At 48.1% G+C, this 23,242-nt stretch overlaps 3 protein-coding genes across 4 annotated transcripts in view; 2 read left to right on the forward strand and 1 right to left on the reverse strand.

Annotated features, from left to right (window-relative positions):
• The window catches only part of SCN8A (sodium voltage-gated channel alpha subunit 8), a 53,036-nt gene extending 42,296 nt beyond the window's left edge, over positions 1–10,740 (reverse strand). Inside the window, exons 1-2 of the mRNA XM_030468075.1 lie at positions 10,650–10,740; positions 2,683–3,018 (exon numbers count right to left, since the gene is read on the reverse strand). Of these exons, the coding sequence (XP_030323935.1) occupies positions 2,683–2,964 (282 nt within the window). The 5' untranslated portion in view covers positions 2,965–3,018; positions 10,650–10,740. The remainder of the gene's footprint in view (positions 1–2,682; positions 3,019–10,649) is intronic.
• A 4,153-nt stretch (positions 10,741–14,893) lies between these two features.
• METTL7A (methyltransferase like 7A) lies at positions 14,894–18,060 on the forward strand. 2 transcript variants are annotated; one of them, XM_030468128.1, is made up of 3 exons: positions 14,894–15,639; positions 16,438–16,707; positions 17,663–18,060. In XM_030468128.1, the coding sequence occupies exons 1-2, from the start codon at positions 15,136–15,138 to the stop codon at positions 16,672–16,674; spliced, it is 741 nt and encodes a 246-aa protein (XP_030323988.1). In that variant the 5' UTR covers positions 14,894–15,135; the 3' UTR covers positions 16,675–16,707; positions 17,663–18,060. The 2 variants fall into 2 exon arrangements, with proteins under 2 accessions (XP_030323988.1, XP_008490477.1); XM_008492255.2 differs by lacking the exon at positions 17,663–18,060 and having other exon boundaries at positions 16,438–16,902.
• A 164-nt stretch (positions 18,061–18,224) lies between these two features.
• On the forward strand, positions 18,225–22,788 carry TMPRSS12 (transmembrane serine protease 12). Its single transcript, XM_030468086.1, has 5 exons — positions 18,225–18,330; positions 18,731–18,929; positions 20,548–20,819; positions 21,553–21,695; positions 22,555–22,788. The coding sequence occupies exons 1-5, from the start codon at positions 18,225–18,227 to the stop codon at positions 22,786–22,788; spliced, it is 954 nt and encodes a 317-aa protein (XP_030323946.1).
• Positions 22,789–23,242: the final 454 nt, after the last annotated feature.

Consider the following 23,242-nt stretch of genomic DNA (forward strand, 5'->3'; position numbering starts at 1 on the left):
TATTAAGAAGGTGCAGAAATGGAAGGGGATGATGGTCACTGCCTCTTGCAAACACTGAAGAAAGGACCACTGGACCATGAGGCAGCCAGGTGCTCTGATTTCATGGCCAGGGATGCTCTCCAAGGCACCTTTCCTGAGTTCTGTTTGCACAAGTAAAGAAGGAAGTTCATATCCCTGCCTTTTGGGGGTTTTAGTTGAAATGTTTCAGGTTTCCACAACAAATACCATGGCCAAGTACTGCTCCCCCCACATACTTCAGGCCAGGAACTGCAAGGTCATCACTATATGAAAAACAAAGAATCACACCAAAAAAATATCCCTGGCACCCACATAAAGGCAGAAAGCAGTTAAAGAAGCTCCAAAATCCTGTGGGCAAAGGGGCTTTCCTGATTCTCCTAAGATTCATTTGCAAAATGAAACTGAGCAAAGAGAAGCAGGTTGGGCCAGAACCACAGCTGCAGGGCTGGGCTCCAAACCCAGGACCTTTTGGCTCTCTGTTTCTAGGTCACACTGTTTCTCCTTTAAATATCAGTTACCAGGCCACTGGAAAGTTCAGCTTCTCAGTTAAAATGCAGCTTCAGTTCCTCAGATAAACCAAGATCACCATATCCTCCTGCAAGGAAAAGCAAGGAGCTGATGTGTCCTCTGGAAGCCAAACTTTACAAGACAAGGCCCATGATGTAAAAAGCCTTCTGGCAAATGCTGGAGAGAAATGGAATCTTGGAAAACTTCTCATGATTCAAGCAGATCTGCAATTCCTGGTGATTCAAGAGGTTTTGGGTTTTTTTTTAATGGCCTTAAAAAAACCTTCTTGGTGGGAAGTCACTACTTGAAGCTGCAAAGCAGCAGCACCTCAGCCACCACCGTAGCCAAGAGGGTGCAGAAGAAACAGAGCTGGGAAAAAAAAAGATGAAGCCAATGTTTGAGGGAAGAGGCAGCAGGAGGTTGGCAGGGCTGTGCCAGTTTGCTTCCCATCTCCAGAACCTTCTCTTCCATCTGCAGCTGCTCCAGCTCCACATGAACCAGAAGGAACTCTGCAAGCAGCCATGTGCAGAGGCATCCAGGAGAGATGCCTTCCCTTCAAAGTTGGGAAGGGGGTTTATTTTTCCAGCCTCAAAATTAAATATTTATTACTAGCATTGTGTTAGGAGGGAAATACAAACTGACAAAGCTTGGGGGCTTCTGATGTTCCCCTCTGCCTCCTACTTCTGGTGGAACACGAAGACAACCAAGAAGCCTTTGCCCAACGCTCCAGGATGTGGCAGCCACGTGTCCCAACATCTGCTTTGGGTCACACACATCCATGGAAAACCTGGGAAAAGCTCTTCAGCCATGTGTCTCTTTTGGCCACACCAACCCTAGCCACCACCAGATTTATTTAAAAAAGAAAAAAATATTTCTGAGGGATGAGGGTGGCTACCAGCAGCAGCCAAGGCATTTCTGTAAGCACAACTGGACACCAGTCTGGTGCCATTCAACACAAACTGCTGGAGTTCCAAGCACACTGACACACCAAAAAGCATGAAATCCACTTGTGTAAACACAGCAAAGAATCATCAGTTATACCCCACATCAGCAGCAAATTCAGTTGATGCTCTGGGAAGGATGCCCTGCCCTCAGCATCACTTCTGGACAAGAAATGGCAGCTCCCAACCCCAGGTCACAAAGCACTTTGTTCCCCTGGCTGATTTCACATCTCAGCCACCCCACCCAAGTTTGGAACATCTGTGGTCAAACCTCCAGCTTCACCAGTGGCTCAGCTGCACCCCAGTTTCAGATGGTAATTATCTCATTGAACCACATCACATTTCTATCTAAGCAAGCAAGGAAATGAAAGAGTAGAAAAGAACCTCAGGTTGAAGTCATTCAGCCTTTTAAGAAAAGCACTGATCATGCTCTTCCTTTTTTCAGCAGTAGAAGAATCCCCCCCCTCCATTTCCAGCCTACTCACCACTCCCCTCATGACACTTCAGGTCTTAATAAACCTCAGCACCCACAACTGCCTCCTGCCACTCCACAGGCAGAGATTTGAAACAGAAAAATGATGAAAAGCCAGTTAATTCCTTCATCTCACTCCTTTTTTTTGCTCAGGACACCCCACTGCTTTGCTGAGAACAAATTCCAACTGAATTCCATGCAAGTGATGAAACACACACGTGGAAAACCATCACCCCTCCCTCTGAATCTCCTTCTTGCCTTCATGGTTAAAACTGGCACATTCTCACAACTTGACCTATTTGTAATTTCCAGACCTTGCTCTCCTAACTCCATCCAACCAGGTGATTAAAGATTGATCATACAGACATCAAAGAAAAAAAAATACACCCAACCAACCACCCAAGCCCCATCCAAAGGTTCCATTCTTTGTCTTCTCCTCAAACCATCCCATGCAAGTCATGAAACACACGTGGAAAACCATCACCCCTCCCTCTGAATCTCCTCCTTGCCTTCATGGTTAAAACTGGCACATTCTCACAACTTGACCTATTTTTAATTTCCAGACCTTGCTCTCCTAACTCCATCCAAGCAGATGATCATAGAGACATCAAAGAAAAAAAAAAATACACCCAACCAAGCCCCATCCAAAGACTCCATTCTTTGTCTTCTCCTCAAACCATCCCCCAAACCTGCAGATTTTCCTAAGCCAAAGGTGCTTCAGCCACTTCTTCCTTGCAGACTCACTTTCTGGGTCATATAATAAGGGTCAAAGTCCTCCAGTGGAACAGCAACCAGGCCTTTAGGGATGTCCCCATAGATGAAAGGCAAATTCTTCCCTGCCTCAAGGTCACTGTTTGGTTTGGGTTTGCTGTCTTCGTCGTCATCCCGGTGGCTGCTGTCTTGCTTTGGACGTTGCTTCTGCTTCTTTTTTAGCTCTGCAATGTGTTTCTCAATGTTTGCCAGAGACTCCGGAGTGAAGGGTTTAAAACTATCAGGGCCTGGTGGTGCGAGCAGCCGTGCTGCCATCTTTTCATCCTGCAGCAGCTTCTTTAGTGATGTTGCACCCCGGACAGGTCAGCTCTGCAGGGGAGGGAAAAAAACAGAGGCAGAAAAAAGTCAGGGACAGCACAACCAGCACAGAGGAGCCAAAGGCCATGGTGGGCTTCAAGTCCACCAAATCTGCTGCTTTTCAACCCCAAGACAAGCTCTAGGTGGTTGCTGGGGTGAACCTGCCCATCCCACTGCTTCACCCCCAGGTTTTACAGCCCAGGAAGGCTCAGGATGCAGAGCTGGGTCTAACAGCTGGGTTTGGGTGGCTCCTGACCACCAGCTCTGTTCTAGATCACAGAACTTGTTCTGAAAAGCAACTTCATCCCAAGCAGGCTTTTCCAGCAGAAATCAACCCACCAGTCACTGCTCTCCAGCAAGCTGATTTTAGAGAAAACTTCATTTTTTGATAAAAATTCCAAGCCAGCTTTATTCCCACGGGCAGGGTGGGGTGTTGAGAGGTCTCTGCAGAGCGTTGGGTGCTGGCACCTTCCTCACCCTGGTACCACCTGGGAGGAAGAACCCAGGACTGGGTTCCTGAGGGTACAGGAGCCAACATCCATGGAATGTGCTGAGCTCTTGAAAACCAAATCAAACCAAACCAAACCCAAACCAAACCCAAACTAAACCCAAACCCAAACCACTCCTTCCTGTCCTATCACGTGAAGGAAAAGTTTCCCCCAGGACTCTGGCAGGCATGGGAATGATGAGCCAAGGATGAGCTTCAGGCATGGCCAAAACCTCTTCCCACTCCATAGCACATCCCATCCCTATTCCAGGAAGCCAAACTGCACCTTTTTCATGTTCCATGTAGCCAGCTCTCAATGCTCCTATTCATTCCAGGCCTTCAGAGGGAAATAATCCTAAAAGACTCTCACCAAGTCTAAGAGTAATTTCATATAATAATACACATGAAATCCAACAGTGTTGGATTTCTGGGATATGTGGGTTGGACACGGTCTCTGCTCCACATCAGGTGTGGTGCCAAGGAGAACTTCTCCAGCATAAAAAGAAAAGGGAAGTGGGGAAGGAACAAAAAAAAAAAACCTGCAAAGGAGCAGAGAACTCTGCCAGGATTTTATCCTGTCCCTCCTCTCTCCCTCCACTCCTCCAGAAGGGAAGAGCTGTGAGGAAGTTCCTTTATCCGAACCCATCCACCTCCAAACCCTCTGCAGCTTTGCACCTTTTGCCAAGCTCTGGCTTGAGAAGCAGCACCAGGAATTGCATTTGGGAGCTTCCTGGTACCTCTTCAAGCTTCTCCCACTCCAGGAGGAGGCCAAGAGAGGAGAGGAATGACAGAAACCCTGCACTGATGCAACAGCACTGCAGTGCTGCAGGCTGGGAGACAACTCAGCCCTGCCACAGCCTGGCACTTCAGGGAGGAACCCAAAGTGGCAACAAATTCCAAAGGAAAGGCAAAAAAACCCACGAGGAAACGGGCACAGAGGGAACCCCAAAGGCAGGCAGGGTAAAGGCCACAAGAAGAGCATCAGATCTTTTAAGCTCACGTGCACACGGAGTCAAAATACATATTAAAGGTTTTGAATCTCTGAAAGAAGGACTTCCAGATGCTTGGGAAACTGTGATATGGGGCTGAATCCTGAAGATTCAGCTATTTTAGCCTGATGTCACCCACCAGTGATCTGTAAAGCCTTTGGCTTTGAAGTCTGTCCTGTAGCTGACGGAAATCAGAGACATGACACCAGGGATGCTCACTCTCACCCTAGGGACCAGCTGGGACACCTCTGCCCAGCTCCAAAACCAAACACCACAGCCCTCAGGGATTGCACTGGACTTCATGGATAAATACAGCACAAAACCTGCCAAGTAATTTTTTTTAATAAATTTTTTTTTCTGTTTAAATATCTATTTAAAAAAAATGCACACTCCAGAACATCGAGGGCAAAGCATCCTCCCCAGGCACCTCAGTTTATTCCTTGCAACTTTGTTCACACACAAATCTAAAGCTGCACCACACACCCAGGACTTAATCAAACACCTAATAAAATAAAATAAATTGGGAAAATAAAAAACCAAACAAAACAGCCAACCTCAGCAGAGCTGTTCCTCCTTCTGCAACTACACAGGATGCTCTGGGTGAGGATTCTTCTCACAGATGCTTGACCAGGTATTTCAAGACAAAAACCAAACAAGGTGGCAAGAGGGGGAAAGAAAAGCCAGCTTCTTAGTGACATTATCTCTAGAAACATCACAGAATAGCCTGCTGGTATTAAGGAAAATTTAATTTATTCTGCTCTTGCAGCATTTGCATGCATTTCATAACTAAAATTCCTGCATCCTCTGAAACTCTGGAGCAGCATTGGGGATGTGGTCTAATTGAATGGCACAGATAAATATGTAGGGCCTGAATTTAGAAACCAAAGTAGCTCAGGGACACAGCAGGAAAAAAAAAAAAAGGAAAAAAAAAAAGGTTTGTCTCCTGCTCCTGGTGTCACACACGGCTCTGCTGAGGTGAGAAACTCACTGGTTTTGTGGCAGGGACTCTTAGGGCTGTTACCTTCTGGTATCAAGACCTCAAAGTGAGCTCCCCCAGTAAATGATCCCATAAGAAAGGAATGGAATATTTCCCTAATTTCTTCAGCTGGAGGTGTGGAGCATTCCAGCTGTTCCTGAGAGCCTCAAGGATTTTCATTTTCAAGATTTACTCTTCTTCTCAACAGGTAGGAAACCTCAACAATAAATTTTCCCTTGAGGATACAATCACATTTCTTGCATTCACCAAGGAGAGATTTCTCAGAATGAGTTGAGATTGCATGAACATAGGCAAAAAAAATCCCAAACACATAAAAAAAATCCCCCTTGACCCAGTGCTCAGCCTCCAGTCTGCCTGTTCCAGTCCAACTTCCTCTGCAGGATGAGCTGCTCTTTGTTCCTTTCCCTTTGATTGTATTTCAATTAGTTCCTAGAGGGTATTCAAAAAACATCAGGCATTTGCCTATCTGTTTGGTTTTGGGTTTTTTTTTTACATAAAACTACTACTTAGAGACCTGGTCCTTCTCCAGGTTGACTGAAAAACAAAATCTTCAGCTATCTTCATCCTGAAGACCTCAGGATTTAAGTAGAAAAGTTTCCTCTGCAAAGAGTGAATCCTAGAAAGGGAAAATAATTTCTCCAAAGTCACCTGGAAATTGGTGGTGGAACTGGAAGCTTCTGACAAGCACCGGGACTCTGCCAGGCTCCAGTCCTGTAAACCAAGGGCCATATGAAAAGCTCCCTCCTCTAAAACCATCCCCAGCCACCCCAAACCTCCCTGCACTGAGAAACAACTCCTGCATCTCACAAGGAGCTGTCCTGGAGGAGCTGGATCTCATCCTCATCTCCAGCAATAAAGACACCCTGGGCTCCAAAAGTTTTTCCTTAAAAAACTGCATTTCATTGCCCAGCTGAGCATGGTCCTGCTGGGATTTGCAGAAACTGGTGGAAAAATAAATACTAGAATTTATTTTGGCACTTTCCACATGTGGTTCTTTAATCTCTCAAAAAAACCTGTGACAAAGAGCATCCAGGTGGAGCAGGAGAGGGGATGCACTTCCCCAAGCTACAGAAAACTGCATCAGGAGCCACACCAAGCTGCTGGAGAACACAAAATTCATCCCCAGCACCTGGAGTTTGGTGCTCACAACTCCCTGGGGCCAGGTTCCATATTTACAAACACATTTCCCGAAGATTTTACACCAGAAAAAACACTGGTTTTGAGGTGCCTACTTGCTAAGGCTTAATTATTTTTTTCTAAATGTTCCCAGCAGTCCATTTACTGGCACATTATGAAATATTCTACTAAATTATTCAAGCTGATTGTCAAAATAAATTAAAAAACACTTTTGAGGCAATATCTTTCCTTTAATACATTTCTTCATTTATTAATTTGCCAGATTTAGTCATTCACAGCCCAACTTTCAGCTCTGTTGAGAGGGAGCCCCCTTTTTGATGTGAATTTTTACATAACCCACACAGACACACGTGGGTCAGAAAAGAAAACCCAGAGTAGATGAAAAGCCCCCTAAATGTCTGCAAACAAAAGCCTAAAAAGCTTCAAACCAAACTAAAACATCCAGGCATGAGCAAATCCCTGACTGGAAACTTCCTCCAGATCTCTGAGTCCAGGACAGAGCAATTTTATCCATTAAAAGGTCCAGAACTCTGCAGCCAGGGAGGCAAGGGGAAACCTTTCCCTTAGAAAAAGCTCTGAGGTCACATTTGATGCTGTAAAAGAGGAAGGAACAGGAAATCTTTTCACTTTCCAAGCAACATTCCCTGGTTTGTGTCCATGTTCCCTATGTAAAATATTGCAGAAGTTTCCGGGCTCTGAGCAGAGCTCAAGGGCAGCTCTGGGCAAGGCAGGGAAATGGTTTTGCTCTTGATGCCAGAACTGAACTGGAACACAGACCTCAAAAGCAGAAAGGTAGGGAGGAGAGAAGAGCAAAAGCAACAGCAAAAGAACTCCTCTAACTTTGGAACAACACTTGAAGAGTTTCATCTGACAAGAAAACTGATGCTCAGTGTTCAAAGCCAGCCTTGAACCTGAGCTGACACCAAGGAGGACTTGAAGCAAGCTTCCTATCCACAATCTGCAGAACAATGGAAAGTGAGGGGGAAAGTCTGAGCATTTAGTTATTTCTGAACCCCACCAGATTGAAGCCAACACCACCAAGCTCCTTGTCCTCCCAGCACTAACACAAACCACCCTCTTCACCTCTGGGTCAAACTCCAGGTCTTGTTCTCAACTCCAGAGCTTTTGGATCTTACTGGTCCCCATCTTCAATCCCAAGAACAGAAGACAACAATCAATTTCATTCTTGATCTGGCTGGGTGGGGTGATGTCCATGGCTGTTGCAGCCTCTGGATCGATAGTGAATGGGAAGCATGTGACTGGGCTCCTGCTGCCAATCCCCTCTCCAGCCATTGAAAACCAGCCAGTATCAACTGATAGCTGAAGCTGGATCAGGTTATTTTAATGCAAAAGCATGCTCAACAAGGCCAGCAAAACCCACAAACGAATGCAGACATGACAACAAAAAAAAAAAAAAAAAAAAAAAAAAAGGAGGAAGGATCATTTAGATTTTTAAGCCACTTCGTTTTCGCTCAACGCCGACTCCGTTCCCGGTTTATTTCACCCCTTTGGCCTCAGGATGGAAGTACATCCCTGCTCCATTTCTTGCAACATGCAATCACTCTCTCTGGGCACAAAATATTCACGTTATTGTACCTGTCCCCCCTGAGCTATGCCATGATCTAGAGAGAAGCCAGACCCATCAGCTTATATAACTGCTTAAATCATTGGTGCTGGGTCCAGCTCCTTCCACCCAGGCTGAATGACACTTGGGAAGTGCTGAAACACACCCAAAAAAAGGATCCAGGAGCCCTTGGGTCACACTGTTAATCATCCTAAACATCCCTGAAGCTAAGAGGAACTTTCTAAACACAGAGCAGATGGAACACACACCCAGGAGAGCTCCGAGGGGCCTTGTAGGGAAAGCAGCGTTCCGGGGCCAGCACTGACCACTTGTTCATCAGCCTGAGATGCATCAGCTCCCCTCCCGTGGCTTTTACAGCACCAGAGGCTATTTATGGATTACAAAGATCTTCACCACCTGTTCATCACACCCCCACCCCGAGGAAGAGTGAGAGGTGGGAGCTCAGCTCCATCAGGATGGAAAAGTGGCCGCAGTTCCGGCCCCACCACCCCCCAGGCTGCCGGTCCTGGGGCTCCTCTGCTCCAGCATCCAACACAGCTCCCACCACAACACATCACATCACATCCAACCTTCTTACTGGAAAAGAAAGGAGAGGAATCATCCCCCCCAAGGCTGGGAAGGAAGTGCTCCAAGAAGCCACCCCCTGCGCATCGCCTGTCCTGCTCCATGATCTCCTTCTGGAAGAGCATCCATCACCAATGCACAAAAAAAAGCACTCCAGTTCATTGCAAGAAGATTCCCAGGCCCTCTCTCCACAGCAGGCCAGCCAGCCAGCACCCATGAGGGAAAGCTGTATGAAATGCTTTCCTCCCTGTTTTTGCTTCTAAAGATATCAGGAGGAGGGGGCAATCCTAGAACACCCTCACTCCTCGTAATTAAATCTTCCCCCGTGTGAAATGAGGACATACGGGTCATGGGTTCCCACCGGGGGTGGAATGCTGCAGTGTTGTTGCACAGACCACAGTTCCACACAGCAGAAACACAACTGGCAGCCCACAAACCCACCCAGCTCCTCAGGGGTCTCCCACCCATCCATCCCCTGCAAAGTGACCCACACGGACAACCTGCAGGGGATGAAGCCACCACATCTGGGACCCCTCTGAAAAACCAACTGGAGCCCCTTCCAAGGGATCAGCTCCAGCTGTGCTGGCCCTCACCCCCCAGGCTTCTGCTGGCACACACACACTCCCCTTCCCGGCAGACTTTTAGATTTTACCTCGGATCATCTGCAGCTACTGCTGTGGAGCATCTCCTCCAGCTTCCCCACCCCCACGTCAGCTGGGCAAATTTGCACCAGAAAGGAGAAGGGGGAAGGGAAGGGAAAGAAGACACTCAGATTTTTAATAGAAAACGTGCTGCAATTCCCTCTCCCTCGGTAGGAAAAAAAAATAAATAAATATAAAAATAAAATATTCCATCTCTCACCATTCTCCCCATATCCGTGGTGTGGTGGAATGAAGCAAGAGAGCAAACCACATCTGGGTCAGGCTGGAACCTCAAAGCCGCCCCATCCATCCCCCCCCAAACCCCATAAAACCCCAAACCAACTCCGTCCTCCAACTTCTCCCCCTCCCCTGGCAGCGGAGTCCGAGGATGCTGAAGCGGAGGAGAAGGGGGGGGGCTGTACCAGCTCTGCAGCGAGAGCTGAGGGGGAAGGGAGGCCGAGCACAACTCGGGTTATCCCTCCCCACAATGCAGACAAAGAGCAGAGCCCCCAGTTGAGGGGCCTGGGAGGAGAAGGGCCCCGCGGGCTCCCCGGGATGGAGCGAGGGGGGAGGATGGAGAGGGTGGCCCGGGCGGAGCTGCGGCTGCTCCAGGATGAGGGAAGGGGGGGTGTGGGGTGTGCAGAGGGACATCGCCCCCTCCCAGCACCCAACCTCCCGACCAGGGCTGGTGGGTGACCCCGAGGCCCGGCTGGAGGGCTGGCAACCCTCCCTACCCCGGGGGAGGAATGGAGATTCCCCCCCAGCTGGGGCAGGGACCCCAAGGACCCCGCCTGGGGCGCCGAGATGCTCGATGGGGAGCGAAGCGGGGGCACCCCGGCCCCCCCTCCCTGAGCGAGCATCCCTCGGGGCCAACTCTTCTCCGAAGGGTGGGAAAGGGCCAGGCCCACAAGGTCCCCCCCCAGCCCCAGCCTGAGGAGGTGGATTTGGGGCTGGGGGCTTCCCCAGTTCCCCCACTGCACCACGCAGCGCTCCCAAGAGCTGCCGGCGACCAACCCGCTCTGCGGCAAAGCCCGGGGTGGGGAGGGGGGGGGGAGAGGAAAAAACGTGTGCTGGGATGGGGAGGTGAAGGGGACGGTTATGAATTTATTCTTTTTTTTTCTTAAAATAAAGAATTTTTTAAATGGGGGGGAGGGGGAAAGGGGAGAGGGGGAACAAAGTCTGGAAGCCCCCCCGAGCGCTGCCCGTGGCGGGTGGGGGTCCCCAAGCCGGGGTTGTCACTTACTGTGGCCGCTGCACTTAACGCGTCTCCCGCAAGGCGTTGCTGGACTGCGGAGGTGGGGGAGCTGCGGGAGGAACTGCGGTTGTCGCCATCTTGGTGCGCTGCCTGCGCTGCCCCCCCCCCCCATCCCCCAACCCCCCCTCCCCGCACCCGGCCTGGCCCCCCCCCTCCTCCCCCCACCCCCCACAGGGGGCGTGGCCAAACTCCCGCCAAAACGGAAACCCCCGACCCACCCCCCGGGTGTCCCCCCACCCACCCGTGGCAGCCGGGACACCGCGGGGGGTACCCGGCACCCATCAGCGCCCGCGGAGCTCAGCTCTACCTAGGAGGGGAGGGGGGGTCGGTGCCCCCCGCCCGCAGCGCTGCCGCCGGTTCTGAGCTAAGTTTTGGGTCAGCGGGGGCTGCCCAGCCGGTCCCGGTCCCGGTTCCCCCCCCCGCACCGAGCAGGGACCCAGCTCGCAGCATCAGCCCCCCCCGCGATCATCCGAGGTACCGGGAACCATCGCGGTTCCGGTGGAAAAACCCCACCCGGCTGGCGGGGGTGGGGTGGGTGCGAGCGAGCGGCCCCCAGGGTGCACCCGGTTCCACAAGAACCATTTCTGAACCATTTCTGAGCCTTTTAGAGCCCAACTTTGCGCTCCCTTCCCGGGCTGATTCCCGGCGGAGCAGAAAGCGGTGCCCAAGTCCTGGCAGAGGCGGGCACGGAGCGCGATCTGTGACAATGTCAGCAGCAGAGCAAAAGGAAAACTTGGAGCCAGCCAAACATCCCCTCTTTTCCTTTTTTTTTTTTTCTTATCCTTCTTTCCTTAAGCTTCACCGTGGGTTGCATCCCCAAGAGCTCCCTGACCTCATCCCTGCACTCTCCGGGAAGGAAAGGACATTTTTAAGTGTCCAGCTGCCCCTTCTGTCACCCCCGGAGTGCTGCTGCTCTTTGTGTGTCGGTTCTGGGCGCTGTTTCAGGTTCTGACTGCGAGCTGGGCTCCTTGGTTCCTCCCCAAAATTCCTTCCTCGACTCTGGAAGGTTTCTTGGGGAGCTCCAGAGCAACACTCACTAAAGAGCTGCTACAGAAGTGTCCTCAGCTGCAGTCCCATCAAACACCCATCTTTTTGTTTTGTTTCTTTTATTCACTATTTTACTGGAAGAAAAAAAAAAGTGCTATGAACTAACCTAAGTTACTCATCTGCTGTTAACTCCTCATTTAGACATGGAATTTATGCCTATAATATCACCCGTATAATTTATTCCTTCAATTTTAGTATCATTTTTATTGTTATATAGTTCTTCTTTCCAAGACTGTGCCTGTGTTGCTGAAAGAACACCCTGAAATGCTGTATTAGGTTGCTGGGTTATTAAAAACCAAACAAACCAGCACCTCCACCTTGCAGAAATGTCCCCTTCAGAGCATTTTAAATCTTTGTCCTCTGAGCAGAGCTTTAGGAGCTGTGTGCTGAGCACTGGAGAACTCATTTATCTTGCTTTAGAAGTGAGACAGGGATTAATTCTGCCCTCACTTTACACCATGGACTTTTATGGGTTTACCTGAGGGTAGAGGCAGCCTAAAAAATGTGGACATCTCAAAGCCAGAACTAATCAAAAGCTCTCAGACACACAGGAAATAAACTGCTATAGGTGCTGAGAAATTTCCAGTCCAAACTGGGTTGTCACTTAAGGGCTAAAATTTCCATCAGATTAAAAAAAAAAACCAGAATACAGGGGGGAAATCAGCTGGTAACAAGTTGCTGAGAAACAGCTCCCCAAAACAGAGTGTTTAAGTGTTCAAAAGTGGAAATTAAGTCACATAAAGTAAGAAAAAAATTCTTTCCCTCCACAGCTAGCAATTCCAGCAGCTTGAAAGCCAGGGTGCTGCACCCAGGGGTCACTGCTGGCCCCAGGCAGCAGCAGGGAAGCCAAACCCCAACCTGGCAGCACACAGGGCTCCCAACTAGGGCACCCCCAGAGCTGCCAGGAGCTGTGGGGACATGGGTCCCCTTGGGGCAGGCCAGGCACCAGAAATACTTCAAGGACATTCTGAAACCCCAAGGCTGTTATTACAGTTTGTGTAAGTTATCTTTAAGCAAGAAAGAAATAGGTCAGAGCCCTCAGAGGTTGAGCAGTAGTAACAAAACAAAATAAAACAAAACAAAAGTTCCTAATTGACCCAAACAATCCTGGCACAGCCTTGGAGAGACATTATCCCAGAAAAGGGGCATGAAGTTCAGCAAAACCCCAATATTACCTGTGCAGAGTGCCCCATCCTCCTGTCTGAGCAGCTGTCAGAGCCATCTAGTTCATTATCCCCATCCAGGTGGAAAGGGAATCCTGAGAAAAAGCACAAATAAAGCAGAGTTTGAAAGTATTTCCAAACTGATGCTGCCTTGTGAAGCAGATAAATAGTACAAGTCCAGCTAATGGTTTTGCTTGCCTTTATTTGGAACAGTGAAGCTGAGAAACCCCATAAAACCCCTCCTGGGGGTAAAAGAGAACAAACCCACCCAGAACTCAGAGAGCAGAAGAAATATAGTTCTGTAATTCTCAATCTAGCACTGTGCTGTCTCTTTAAGGAGCACACAGCTGCTCAGTACAAAAAAAATAATAATAATTAAAAAATTGCCTGATAAGGAGGCTGCCTTTTCTTTATTTCATCATTACAGCTCTCAGTACTCCCTTCACCTTTGGTGGAGTGACCTCTGGATTGCCTCAGCAGCTTTGGAGGCAGGGCCGTGCCATACACACACCTCTGCAAAGCTCAAGGGGTGTCTGTGCTTCCGCAGGAAGAACCAAAGGACTGGAGATCTTGGGTGTTTTAGCCAGCATGCAAACCAGCTGAAGCTAAACAAAGTTTTGAGCTGGAATGGCTGTGATTTAAAGGGGTTGTTGGATGTGGGGAGCCCAAGAGATTGCTGTCATCTAAAAGGTTTATCCTGTATCATGGGTGGGATCTCGTTGTCACAGCAGCAAGGTCTGGTTTGCCTGTTGATGAGCTGGTACCCAGGGTGCTGGGAGAGGCAGAGGCACCACAGCCCAGCAGTCACAAAACTGAGCAGCAAAATCCTGATGGAGTTTGGACCAGTTTTTTCCCCTCGACAACAGGCTCAATGCAGGCAGGACCTGAGCTGTTGCATTCAGTTTAGTTATACACTTACCTACAGGCAAAATCTCTCTTTTACCAGCTAAGGGTTTCATCAGGAATGTTTTCTAGTTAAAAATCTTCAAGGACACAGCAGGAGGGGGCTGCTCTCTTGGCCACTCTTTAACCTCTTCTGTCATTTCCTGCAGTACAGCAGCGAGGAATTAAAACCTGGTACAGTTTGTATGTAATAAAATAATAAAATAATGCAGTAATGTCTCTATTCTGTGCTCTGCACACACCCAGCTGATCTACCCAGAAATTCCCACTGCTTAAATTGATTTTTCCAATGCAGCTGCCACAAGGTGGAGGTATGAAGGCAGTAACACCAGAGCTCGTTGATAAAGCAGCCTGAAAGCGACGGTGCCTTCTGCTGGATTTCGGATTTATTACCACTAGAGGGAGGAAAGAACTCGTGGGACAACGGGGCTACCTCTCACTCACCAGAGAAACAAAATTCTCCAATGCAATTCACAACAGAGCTTTGTTAGGGACCTGAAGTCCTCCCTTCCCTACTTCAGGCTCACCTGGAGCAGATCAATGAATACCTGGCTGCAAATCTCCTTTGCTGCCAAGTCCTCTGAGAAAGCACAGCTGATTGCAAAGTTCCTAAAGTCTTACAGACTGCATTTGGTGTGGAGCAGCCAGCTCCTTATTGACTCAAGTTTATAAAGTTAATAAAACCAAGCCATACCCTGCATGCAGAGACTACTGAATTAATAAATCTCTGCTCCATGATTCCCACCAGAGGTCTAAAAGTTGTCAGACTTGATATCTCAAGTGTTGATATCTCAGACTGATATCTCAAAGTATTTCAGGTGTCCACAAACTGAAAAGATTGGAAACCGCTGTTGCAGAGAGCACAGAGCACTAGCAACTTTACAACAGGGTGGTTTACAACTCTGACACACATGCTTTTTAACTGCAATGTTAATTAATGTTCTACCAAAAAAGCCTACAACAAATCCGGAGCTCAGCCTCGTTTACTTCAGCTCACAAAAGACAAGGGCTGCTTTAAGAGATATCACCTGTAACCTGAGACTGCTCAAATTTAGGCATCATTTGACGCTTTTCCAGTGGTGACAAAGTTGTTCTGCCCAGTTTACCCAGGTTACATAAGGGACTGGCAGCTCCTCCTCTGACAGAGCTGCCAGAAGCAGCCCTGCTTCTCCCATCCCTGCCTGTGAATAGACTTTCAAACCAGCTTTAGAGAAAAGTCTTTGCAGATCAGTCCAAGGAACTGGATATACTTCAAGAGGAACATGGCAAGTATCTGAAAGCAGCTCTGGCTGAACTGGAAGGGCTCTAATACACAGAAGAACAAGTTTAGCCCAGCACGGATCCTCTGCCCTACACAAAGGATGGCAGATCTTACCATCCTGCTCCTCCGTGCCTGCCTGGCACTGCTTGCCATGCCCATCTACCTCCTCTCCTTCGTGGGCATATGGAAGCCTTTCTGCAAGAAGGTATTTATTCCTTACGTCTTAGGGCATATTTCAGATATCCACCTGAAAAAATCAAAGAAGCAGAGGCAGGAATTATTCCAGACCCTCCCTGACTTCAGGAGAGGCTCAGGAGAGCTGAGACTGCTGGAGATCGGCACGGGCTGCGGTGTTAACTTTGAGTTCTACCCACCAGGCTGCAAAGTCACCTGCACTGACATCAACCCCAACTTCCAGCAATTTCTTTCAAAAAACATGGCCAAGAACCAACACCTCCACTTCGAACAATTCCTGGTAGCCTCAGGAGATGATCTGCACCAAGTGCCCAGTGGTTCTGTGGACGCCGTCATCTGCACCCTCGTCCTCTGCTCTGTGAACAACATCAGTGGCACCCTGGAGGAGGTGCTGAGAGTGCTGAGACCAGTGAGTATCTGAAAAAAAAAGTTATTACCTTTATTGCCCTGGTTAAATCAGATTTATGACCACTCTGCTCTGCTAAATGGTGCAAAGCTGGAGCAACACGCTGGTCAGTGAGTCCGAGTCTTAAATGGAAAACCCTAAAAACAACGTGGTCTGCTAACCAGGACTGCCACTAATTTTATAAGTATTTATAATAATTTAAAGCAGAACCGGTTCCTCTGGTGTTTTCTCCCCTGGTTTGCTTTGTGTAGGAAGATCTCTGATCAAGACTGAAAGTCTGCATTTTAAATAAACTGCCCTAAACTCTTAGAAGTGGGGCTGATCTACCCCACCTTCATTCCCTAGAGTCCACTAATCAAGCTAAAGATTAAACGAGCTGCTTTGCTGAGGTATTTTTGCAGTGGACTTTCAGCCTTTAAAATGGCATTTTTAAAACATTCCTCTGGGTTGTCAAACACTTGAGAGTTTGAGCAGGATTTATATGTTGTTCTTGTAGTTCCCCTGTGAAAAAAACCAAAAAAGACACACTAGGAATTGAAACAGAAAGGCAACAAACTATTGCTATGAAAAAAAGAAGGATCAAGTAAGTACATTCTTTGTGCTTTTGGAACAGGAATTTGAACCTCTGGAAGATTCCTGTTTACATTCAGACACCGTAAGAGCAGGCAGGGAAGGGGTCGGGGAATACTGATGAGTGAGCAAACTGCTCTGCATTTGAGAAAAGGTGGGAAGGAAGGAGAAGTTCAGCAAAACCCCCCCGTGCCTGTTGGAATTCCGTAAACCAACTTTTGCTTCCTCCAGGGAGGAGCTTTCTACTTCTTGGAGCACGTGGCTGCGGATCCTTCCAGCTGGAAGTACTTTTGGCAGCAGATCTGCCACCCGACTTGGAAACTCATCTTTGATGGATGCTGCCTGACGAGAGAGCTGTGGAAAAACCTCCAGCAAGCCAACTTCTCGGAGCTGAAGCTACGACACGTCAGCGTGGCCCTGCCTTGGACACCCGTGGACCCTCACATCGTGGGCTACGCTGTGAAGTAACGCAGCCATGCCCGGCCTCCTCCAACCCCCTTGATATGTTTGATTGATTTTGTATAATATTGATTTATGTATTGACTGGTATGTGACCGATCCAGCCCAAGCAAATCCAAACGTTTCCATCTTGGTAATGCAGTGTCCCGGTTTGGGCCAGAATAAAGGTGGTTTTCTGTCTTGTACTTTTGCTTTCAGCTGAGTCTCTTGGAAGTTGTTGTACTTGCTGAAATTAACAGCAAGTTTCTCAGGCAGTGGCTGCTTCTAGGACTGATAACACTCAGTGTTTATGGTTACTGCTAGAGACTGGTGTGCAGAACCAAGGACACTGAGGAACATTTTACCCTCCAGAAGGAATAAAGAGGTCCCACCTGCAGCCTTCCTTTGGGGAGGAACAGACAAGAGAGATGCCAGAATTGACCAAACAGAGAATTCCATCCCATACACCTCATCCTCAGGATAAATTTGAGGGATCACAAGGGTCAAGCCAGCTTCCAGCTTCCTGCTTCCCCTTCTTCACCTGTTCCCTGTTTCCTTCAGCATCCTGGGAGGATTCCATCCCTTCCTCTGCCTGTGGTCCTGATCCATCCCAGCCTGAATCTGTGTGTTCCTGCCTCCAGTTCCCAACTGCTTCCAGAAGTCCAGCCTGGACTTTCCCAGGGCTGCCCTGCAGCCTCGGTGGTGACGTGAGAGTTACTGGGGGATACGGGGGGAAGGAACGTGGTATCAGTTTCCCTGTATATTTGTCTAAATTTAGTAATTTTTCCTATTTATCATTACTGTTTCATTAAAGCTGTGTAGTTTAGTTTCCAGCCCATCAGTCTCTCTCCCTTATTCTCTCTCCTTTCTTTATCAGGGAGGAGAGAGGGATTAATAGAGCATCTGTTACTCCTCGGTTTAATTGCTGGGCCAGCGTTAAACCCTGACACGCAGTGAAGCACTTTGAGTTAAAGTTTCTGAACCGTGTGTTAAATAACAGGTTCTGTTTTCTCTGAAGGCCTCGGAGGATGTGAAACAACCCAGCGGGCAGAAAATTGATGTGAATTCAAAGGAATTTCTGCCGACAACTGGTTAATTCTGGGAAAGGCTTCCCTCAGGTGTTGTTCCCTGTGCTGGGGCAGCCATGATAGGTCCCTGGGTTTGACCTCCTCACGCTCAGTCCCAGCTCTTCATGTTCCAGCCTCAGAGGAGGAACAATCAGATGCAAACCTCTAACACCGAACTTTTGCTCAGATGCGAGGATTTATTTACAGATTTATTTACTCTCCCGACAGTGCTGGGGGTGTGTGGGGGAAGTGCACCCTCCCTACCTTCTCTCCGGATAACACCAAAGCCTCCCAGGCACTTGGCAGCCTTCCTGCGCATTTCTAACTTTATTCACCCCCACCAGATTATTAAAAGACTCGAGTTTAACGTTAAACGAGCTCGGGAAGTTTCTTTCAGAGACGCCGGGGCTGGCTCGGGAGCTGCCGCCTCTCCGTGGGCCGTTGGCAGCGCAACCCCCCCCCCCTTTCTCCCCCAACCCCGGCCCCACCGCCATTTTCTCCCCTCGACGGAGGATGCGGCGGGGCCGGGCCGGTGCCGCCCTCCTGCTGCTCCTGGCGGGCAGCCTGCTCGGTCTGGCGGCCCCAGAGGTGCTCGCTGAGGGTACCGAGGCTCCACCAGGTGTGGGAAGTGCGGAGGCGGGCGGTGGAGGGGTCTGAGAGAGGAGGAAAGGGAAGGGGAGGGGGTGAGGGGTGGTGAGAGAAAAAGGGGGGAAAAAAGTTCATCTACGCCTAAATATATGAGTTCACATACCCGGAGTGTACCCACGAAGCCATCCACACGTAACCAGGTGAAACACACCTCACCCACCTGAAGGAAACAGCCTCGGCACCTCCAGGAATCCTGCAAACACCCCAAGTCCTGCAGCAAACACTCAGAAACAAACCGACCCTCCCCAAAGCTGAAAAAAAAAACCAAACCCAAACAACCCCTCAAACGCTGCCAAACGCTCTGCTTTTTGGGTTTTGTTTTTTTTTTTTTTCAGTTTGCAGGATGTAACCGACTCGGTGCTGTTTTGCAGACTGCGGGCAACGGCCGCTCCTGAGCGGGACCTCAGAATCCCGGATCGTGGGGGGACAAAACGCTCCAGACGGAGCCTGGCCCTGGACAGTCAGCCTCCAGCTTCGTCATTCCAGCCTGAAATATGCCCATATTTGTGGTGGGGTTTTAGTCAGTAAGAATTCAGTGCTGACAGCAGCTCACTGTGTTAAACAAAGGAGGTAGGTATGGCTGCTAGGAGCTCCTCTTGGAGTGTGGGAGATGGATGAAACATCACCTTAAATCATAGAAAGGTTGAATTTTCAAAGGGTTGGAAGGGACCTTTAAGATCATCCAGGTTGCTCAGAGCCCTGGGTGAGCAGTATGGAAAAGAAGGGCTGCCCTGACACCAAAGAATCATAGAATTGTCAGGCTTGGAAGGGATCTTTAAGATCACCCAGGTCCAACCCCCCTGCTCCCCCACAGATCAGGTTGCTCAGATCCCTATATCCAGCCTGGTCTTCAACATTCCAGGGATGGATGGGGCTCCCACCACCTCTCTGGGCAACCTGTGCCTGTGTCTCACCACCCTCATGGGGAAGAACTTCTTAACCTTCAATCTAAACCTCCCCTCCTCTAGTTTGAATCCATTCCCCCATGTCCTGTCACTCCCTGACATCCTGAAAAGTCCCTTCCCAGCTTTCTTGTAGCTCCCTTCAGATGCTGGAAGGACACAACGAGGTCTCCTTGAAGCCTTCTCCTCTCCATAACCCCAACTCTCTCAGTCTGTCCTCATAAGAGAGGTGGTCCAGCCCTCTGAGCATCCTCCTGGCCCTTCTCTGGACACACTCCAGCACCTCCATCTCTTTCTTGTAACAGGGGCTCCAGAACGGGAGTCAGGACTCCAAGTGGGGTTTTGAGAGCAGAGAAGAGGGGAAGAATCCCCTCCCTTGACCTGCTGGCCACACTTCTCTTGATGCAGCCAAGGACAGGGTTGGGTTTCTGGGCTGCAAGTCCCCACTGATGGCTCATGTTGACCTTCTCCTCCCCCAAGTCCTTTTCCTTTTGCAGTCCCTGCCTTTATGGGTGCTGTGGTACCCCAGAACCCAAGGGACATCAGTGGGCTCTCATCCTGCAGAACCAATGTGCAAACCCAACCTGTGCAGCCCCAGTTTCCTGGTACAGTCTGGAGGAAGGACTGGGCGACCAAAACCTGTCCCCTTGGCTGTAATGGTCTGGTGTGGTGACAGTCACACTCAGAAACTCACTGCAGGTCTGCTGCATTTCAGCCATCTCATCACTGTTGTCTTTATCCTTTAACATAGTTTAAAAATCTAGAGCATGCCAGCTCCCATCAGCTGTGTTGACCTAAGGGAAACTGAGCTCTAAAAACCTCTGAGCTTTGTAATTTTATAATTTGTTATTTCTTTAAATGTACTTTTACAAACATTAATTTACAGAGGTGTTATATTGCAGGTAATAATTTCAATTTTTCTCTTAGGCTTTGGAGATTCATCTGAATTTTATAGCCTGCCCTTTGCCCAGGCCAAATTCAACTCCCACTTAAAAAGATTTTTTCCAGCATGCTTGAAGAGAAATTAGGTCTGAATGAATCTGGGCGTATTTCTAAATTTAATATTAGGTTGCTCTTCATTATTTGTAACTTCTCCTTAAAAGATTTCCCAAACCTAGCTACAGCCACAGCCTTTAGAAGCATCGTGGGTATAAACAGAAAACACTACAGAATTTTAATGTGTTGCTACAGGTGCACAAACCAACAGGAAAATAAATTGAAAACAGTGCCACTGAGCAAGGTATTTACTTTCACATAACTTAAAAACCACATTTATTCTCTTTTAGGAGCCCCTATTTCTGGAGAGCAGTTCTGGGTGTGCATAACCTTAGGAAACCTGGCAGCCAGACAGCAAGAAGAACCATCAGAAGCATCGTGGTGCACCCAGACTTCAACAGAGAGACCTTTGAAAATGATTTGGCATTATTTCTGCTGGGTTCTGCAGTCCAGTTCAGTGACTCCATCCAGCCTGCCTGCTTGCCCCCCCAGGACCTTGCCCCACACCTCTACAACCAAACCCACTGTTTTATCAGTGGCTGGGGAAGGACAGAGGAAAAAGGTAACACTTCACTTGCCTCCTTGAGCCTAGGAACTAAGAGCAGGGTCCATTCCCTCCAGCTCACTGGGGATTTGTAATTGAACCAACCTCTGCTTTCAGTGTTTCTTCCACTGAAACCAGGTGTAGGTCCACAGAGATGCAGACATTTTTTAGCCTTTCTTCCAAGAAAAGGAAAATAAAGTAGCCTGGACTTTCAGATTCAGGGTCCAGCTTCTCTGTGCTGTTGGCTACAAATAACTTTTTAGTTGAAACCCAGCAATTCTTATGCTGTGCACTGCAAATTTCTGTATTTTAGAGGTGGCTGCCCTCCCTCCAGTTCTTTCTTTAACCACAATAAGCTTGGTGTGATGTCAGGTGTGGGGTGCATCTTTCCTCTCTGGAAATTTCCAGGACAGGTGGGGATCCCATGAGCTTGTTTGCTAAGTTAGCTCTGACATTTTGAGCAAGGCCAGCGAGGAGTTTTAATTATAATCAATGTTTCTTCAGAGGAAGAACTGCAAGAACTCCCTCAAATCCAAGCCTGCAAATCTTGAAGGCACTTCAGTTTAAATCCATTAGAAGCAGGCACAATCTCCACATTATTTATGCATGTCTAAAAATGCACAGAAACATCCTTAAGCTGGCTAAAGAGGACAAAAAAAAAAAAAAAAAGAGCAAGAACTAAGGAGCAAGAACTGCTACACACACAGCAGCATAAATATTTTACCTTTCTCTGTGCTGTCTTCCATTAAAGGTAAAACTTCAGATGTGCTACAAGAAGCACGAGTAGAAATCATTCCTTCTAATATCTGTAACAGTTTTGGTGCGTATTCAGGTGTGGTGAATGACAAGATGATCTGTGCTGGCTCCATGTCAGGGAGCATCGACGCCTGTCAGGTAAGAATGAAGCTTGTGCCCAATCTGCTGGTAAAAAAAACAAAACCCAAATCAGAGCCTCAGGGGCTTGGTGGTGCCCAAAATTCACTCCCATGGCACAAATACGAAACAGAAAACGTTGAGCTGCAAAAGAAACGTCTTAAAAATGGTGATTTTAGAGGGAAAAACCTGGCCCAAAAGTCCACAAAGAATTCCCATGGTACTCAGAGAAGCAGAATACCTTAAAAGAGAAAGTCTGCAGGTATCTTTATGCACCACTTGCCACAAAAACGTCCATAAATGCTGCTGCTTTACACAAACTGAGGTATGGATGCCCACACCTGCGTCTTGCCTGGTTTTGAAAAGACAACAGCAGGCTGGAAAATGATCCAGTTCGGTGCCATGGCAAGAGTTTTGTGTGCAAGTTAAGGAATCAGCATCTCTTTCTCAGAAAAGCCAATTCAGTTGAGGCATTTATAATTAAACCCCATAACATATTAATAAGTGGTTCATCTGATGTGCTTCCTGCTTCCCTCAGCAGTTTGTCTTTAAGTAGGTGATGCAGCAAAGATTCAGGGTTCTGCGTTCATTGCCCTGTTTCTTGGTACTTTTCACACTGTGTGGACAACACATTTTTAAATTAACTGATGAGTGAGAAAGTTTAGGGCTTTAGAATTAAAAAGTGCAGAGAGAAAATACCAAACCTTTAGTCCAAGACAGTGAAACAAATTCAGGCACAGGATTGTCACCGAGGATCACTCAGCATTGATGTCATTATTATTGCCCTCTGAACTTAACTGACTGAAAAAAAGGTTAAAAAATCTACATTGTCTCCTGGAAAGGAATCTGCTAACAAGGTTTTTGTGTTTTTTATGTACAGGGAGACAGTGGAGGACCCTTATCATGCTATGACCAGAGCACCAGCAGATACTATGTCATAGGGATTGCCAGTTATGGGCTGGGCTGTGGCCGACCAAGGTACCCTGGGGTCTACGTCCATTTACTTCTCTACAGAGAGTGGATAAAAGATGAACTGCTGAGGAACAAGGCTGGCAACCCAGTGAGCACAACCCTCCCCATCCTCCTCTGGGTGATCCCTCTAGTGCTCGTGTAGCTCCTCTGATGGGGCAAAAAATGGTGTGTTGTCTGCTCTGCCTGTTGAACTCTGACAAGAAACAAACTCCTGTTTCAGAATAAACCCCAGAGATAAAGGAGACACACTTACTTTTTTGGAAGTTGTGCTTGCAACTCTGTTATTTTATTTATTTTTTATCCCTGCTTTTGATATCCATGGAAACAGCAGAAAAAATGATAATGGCCTTGACCCTAAATAATGAAATTGAAAGGTTACCAACTGAAAATACTTTTTCCTTACCCTACTTTCTACACTTTCCCAGCTACCAGCAGCTCGGTAGGTACTACTTGGTAGGTGCTGCTTACTGCTGCTACCCGGGTTCTGTAGTTGGCAGTCACTCCCTCTGCTGGGTGAATACCACAGAGCACAAAGTCTGCTCAGCTCATTGAAAAGGAAAAAAAAACCAAACCCTGCAGAAAAAGAAAATGTTTTC

The sequence above is a fragment of the Calypte anna genome, chromosome 33 (genome assembly GCF_003957555.1).
Source record: "Calypte anna isolate BGI_N300 chromosome 33, bCalAnn1_v1.p, whole genome shotgun sequence".
NCBI classification, from domain to species: Eukaryota; Metazoa; Chordata; class Aves; order Apodiformes; family Trochilidae; genus Calypte; species Calypte anna.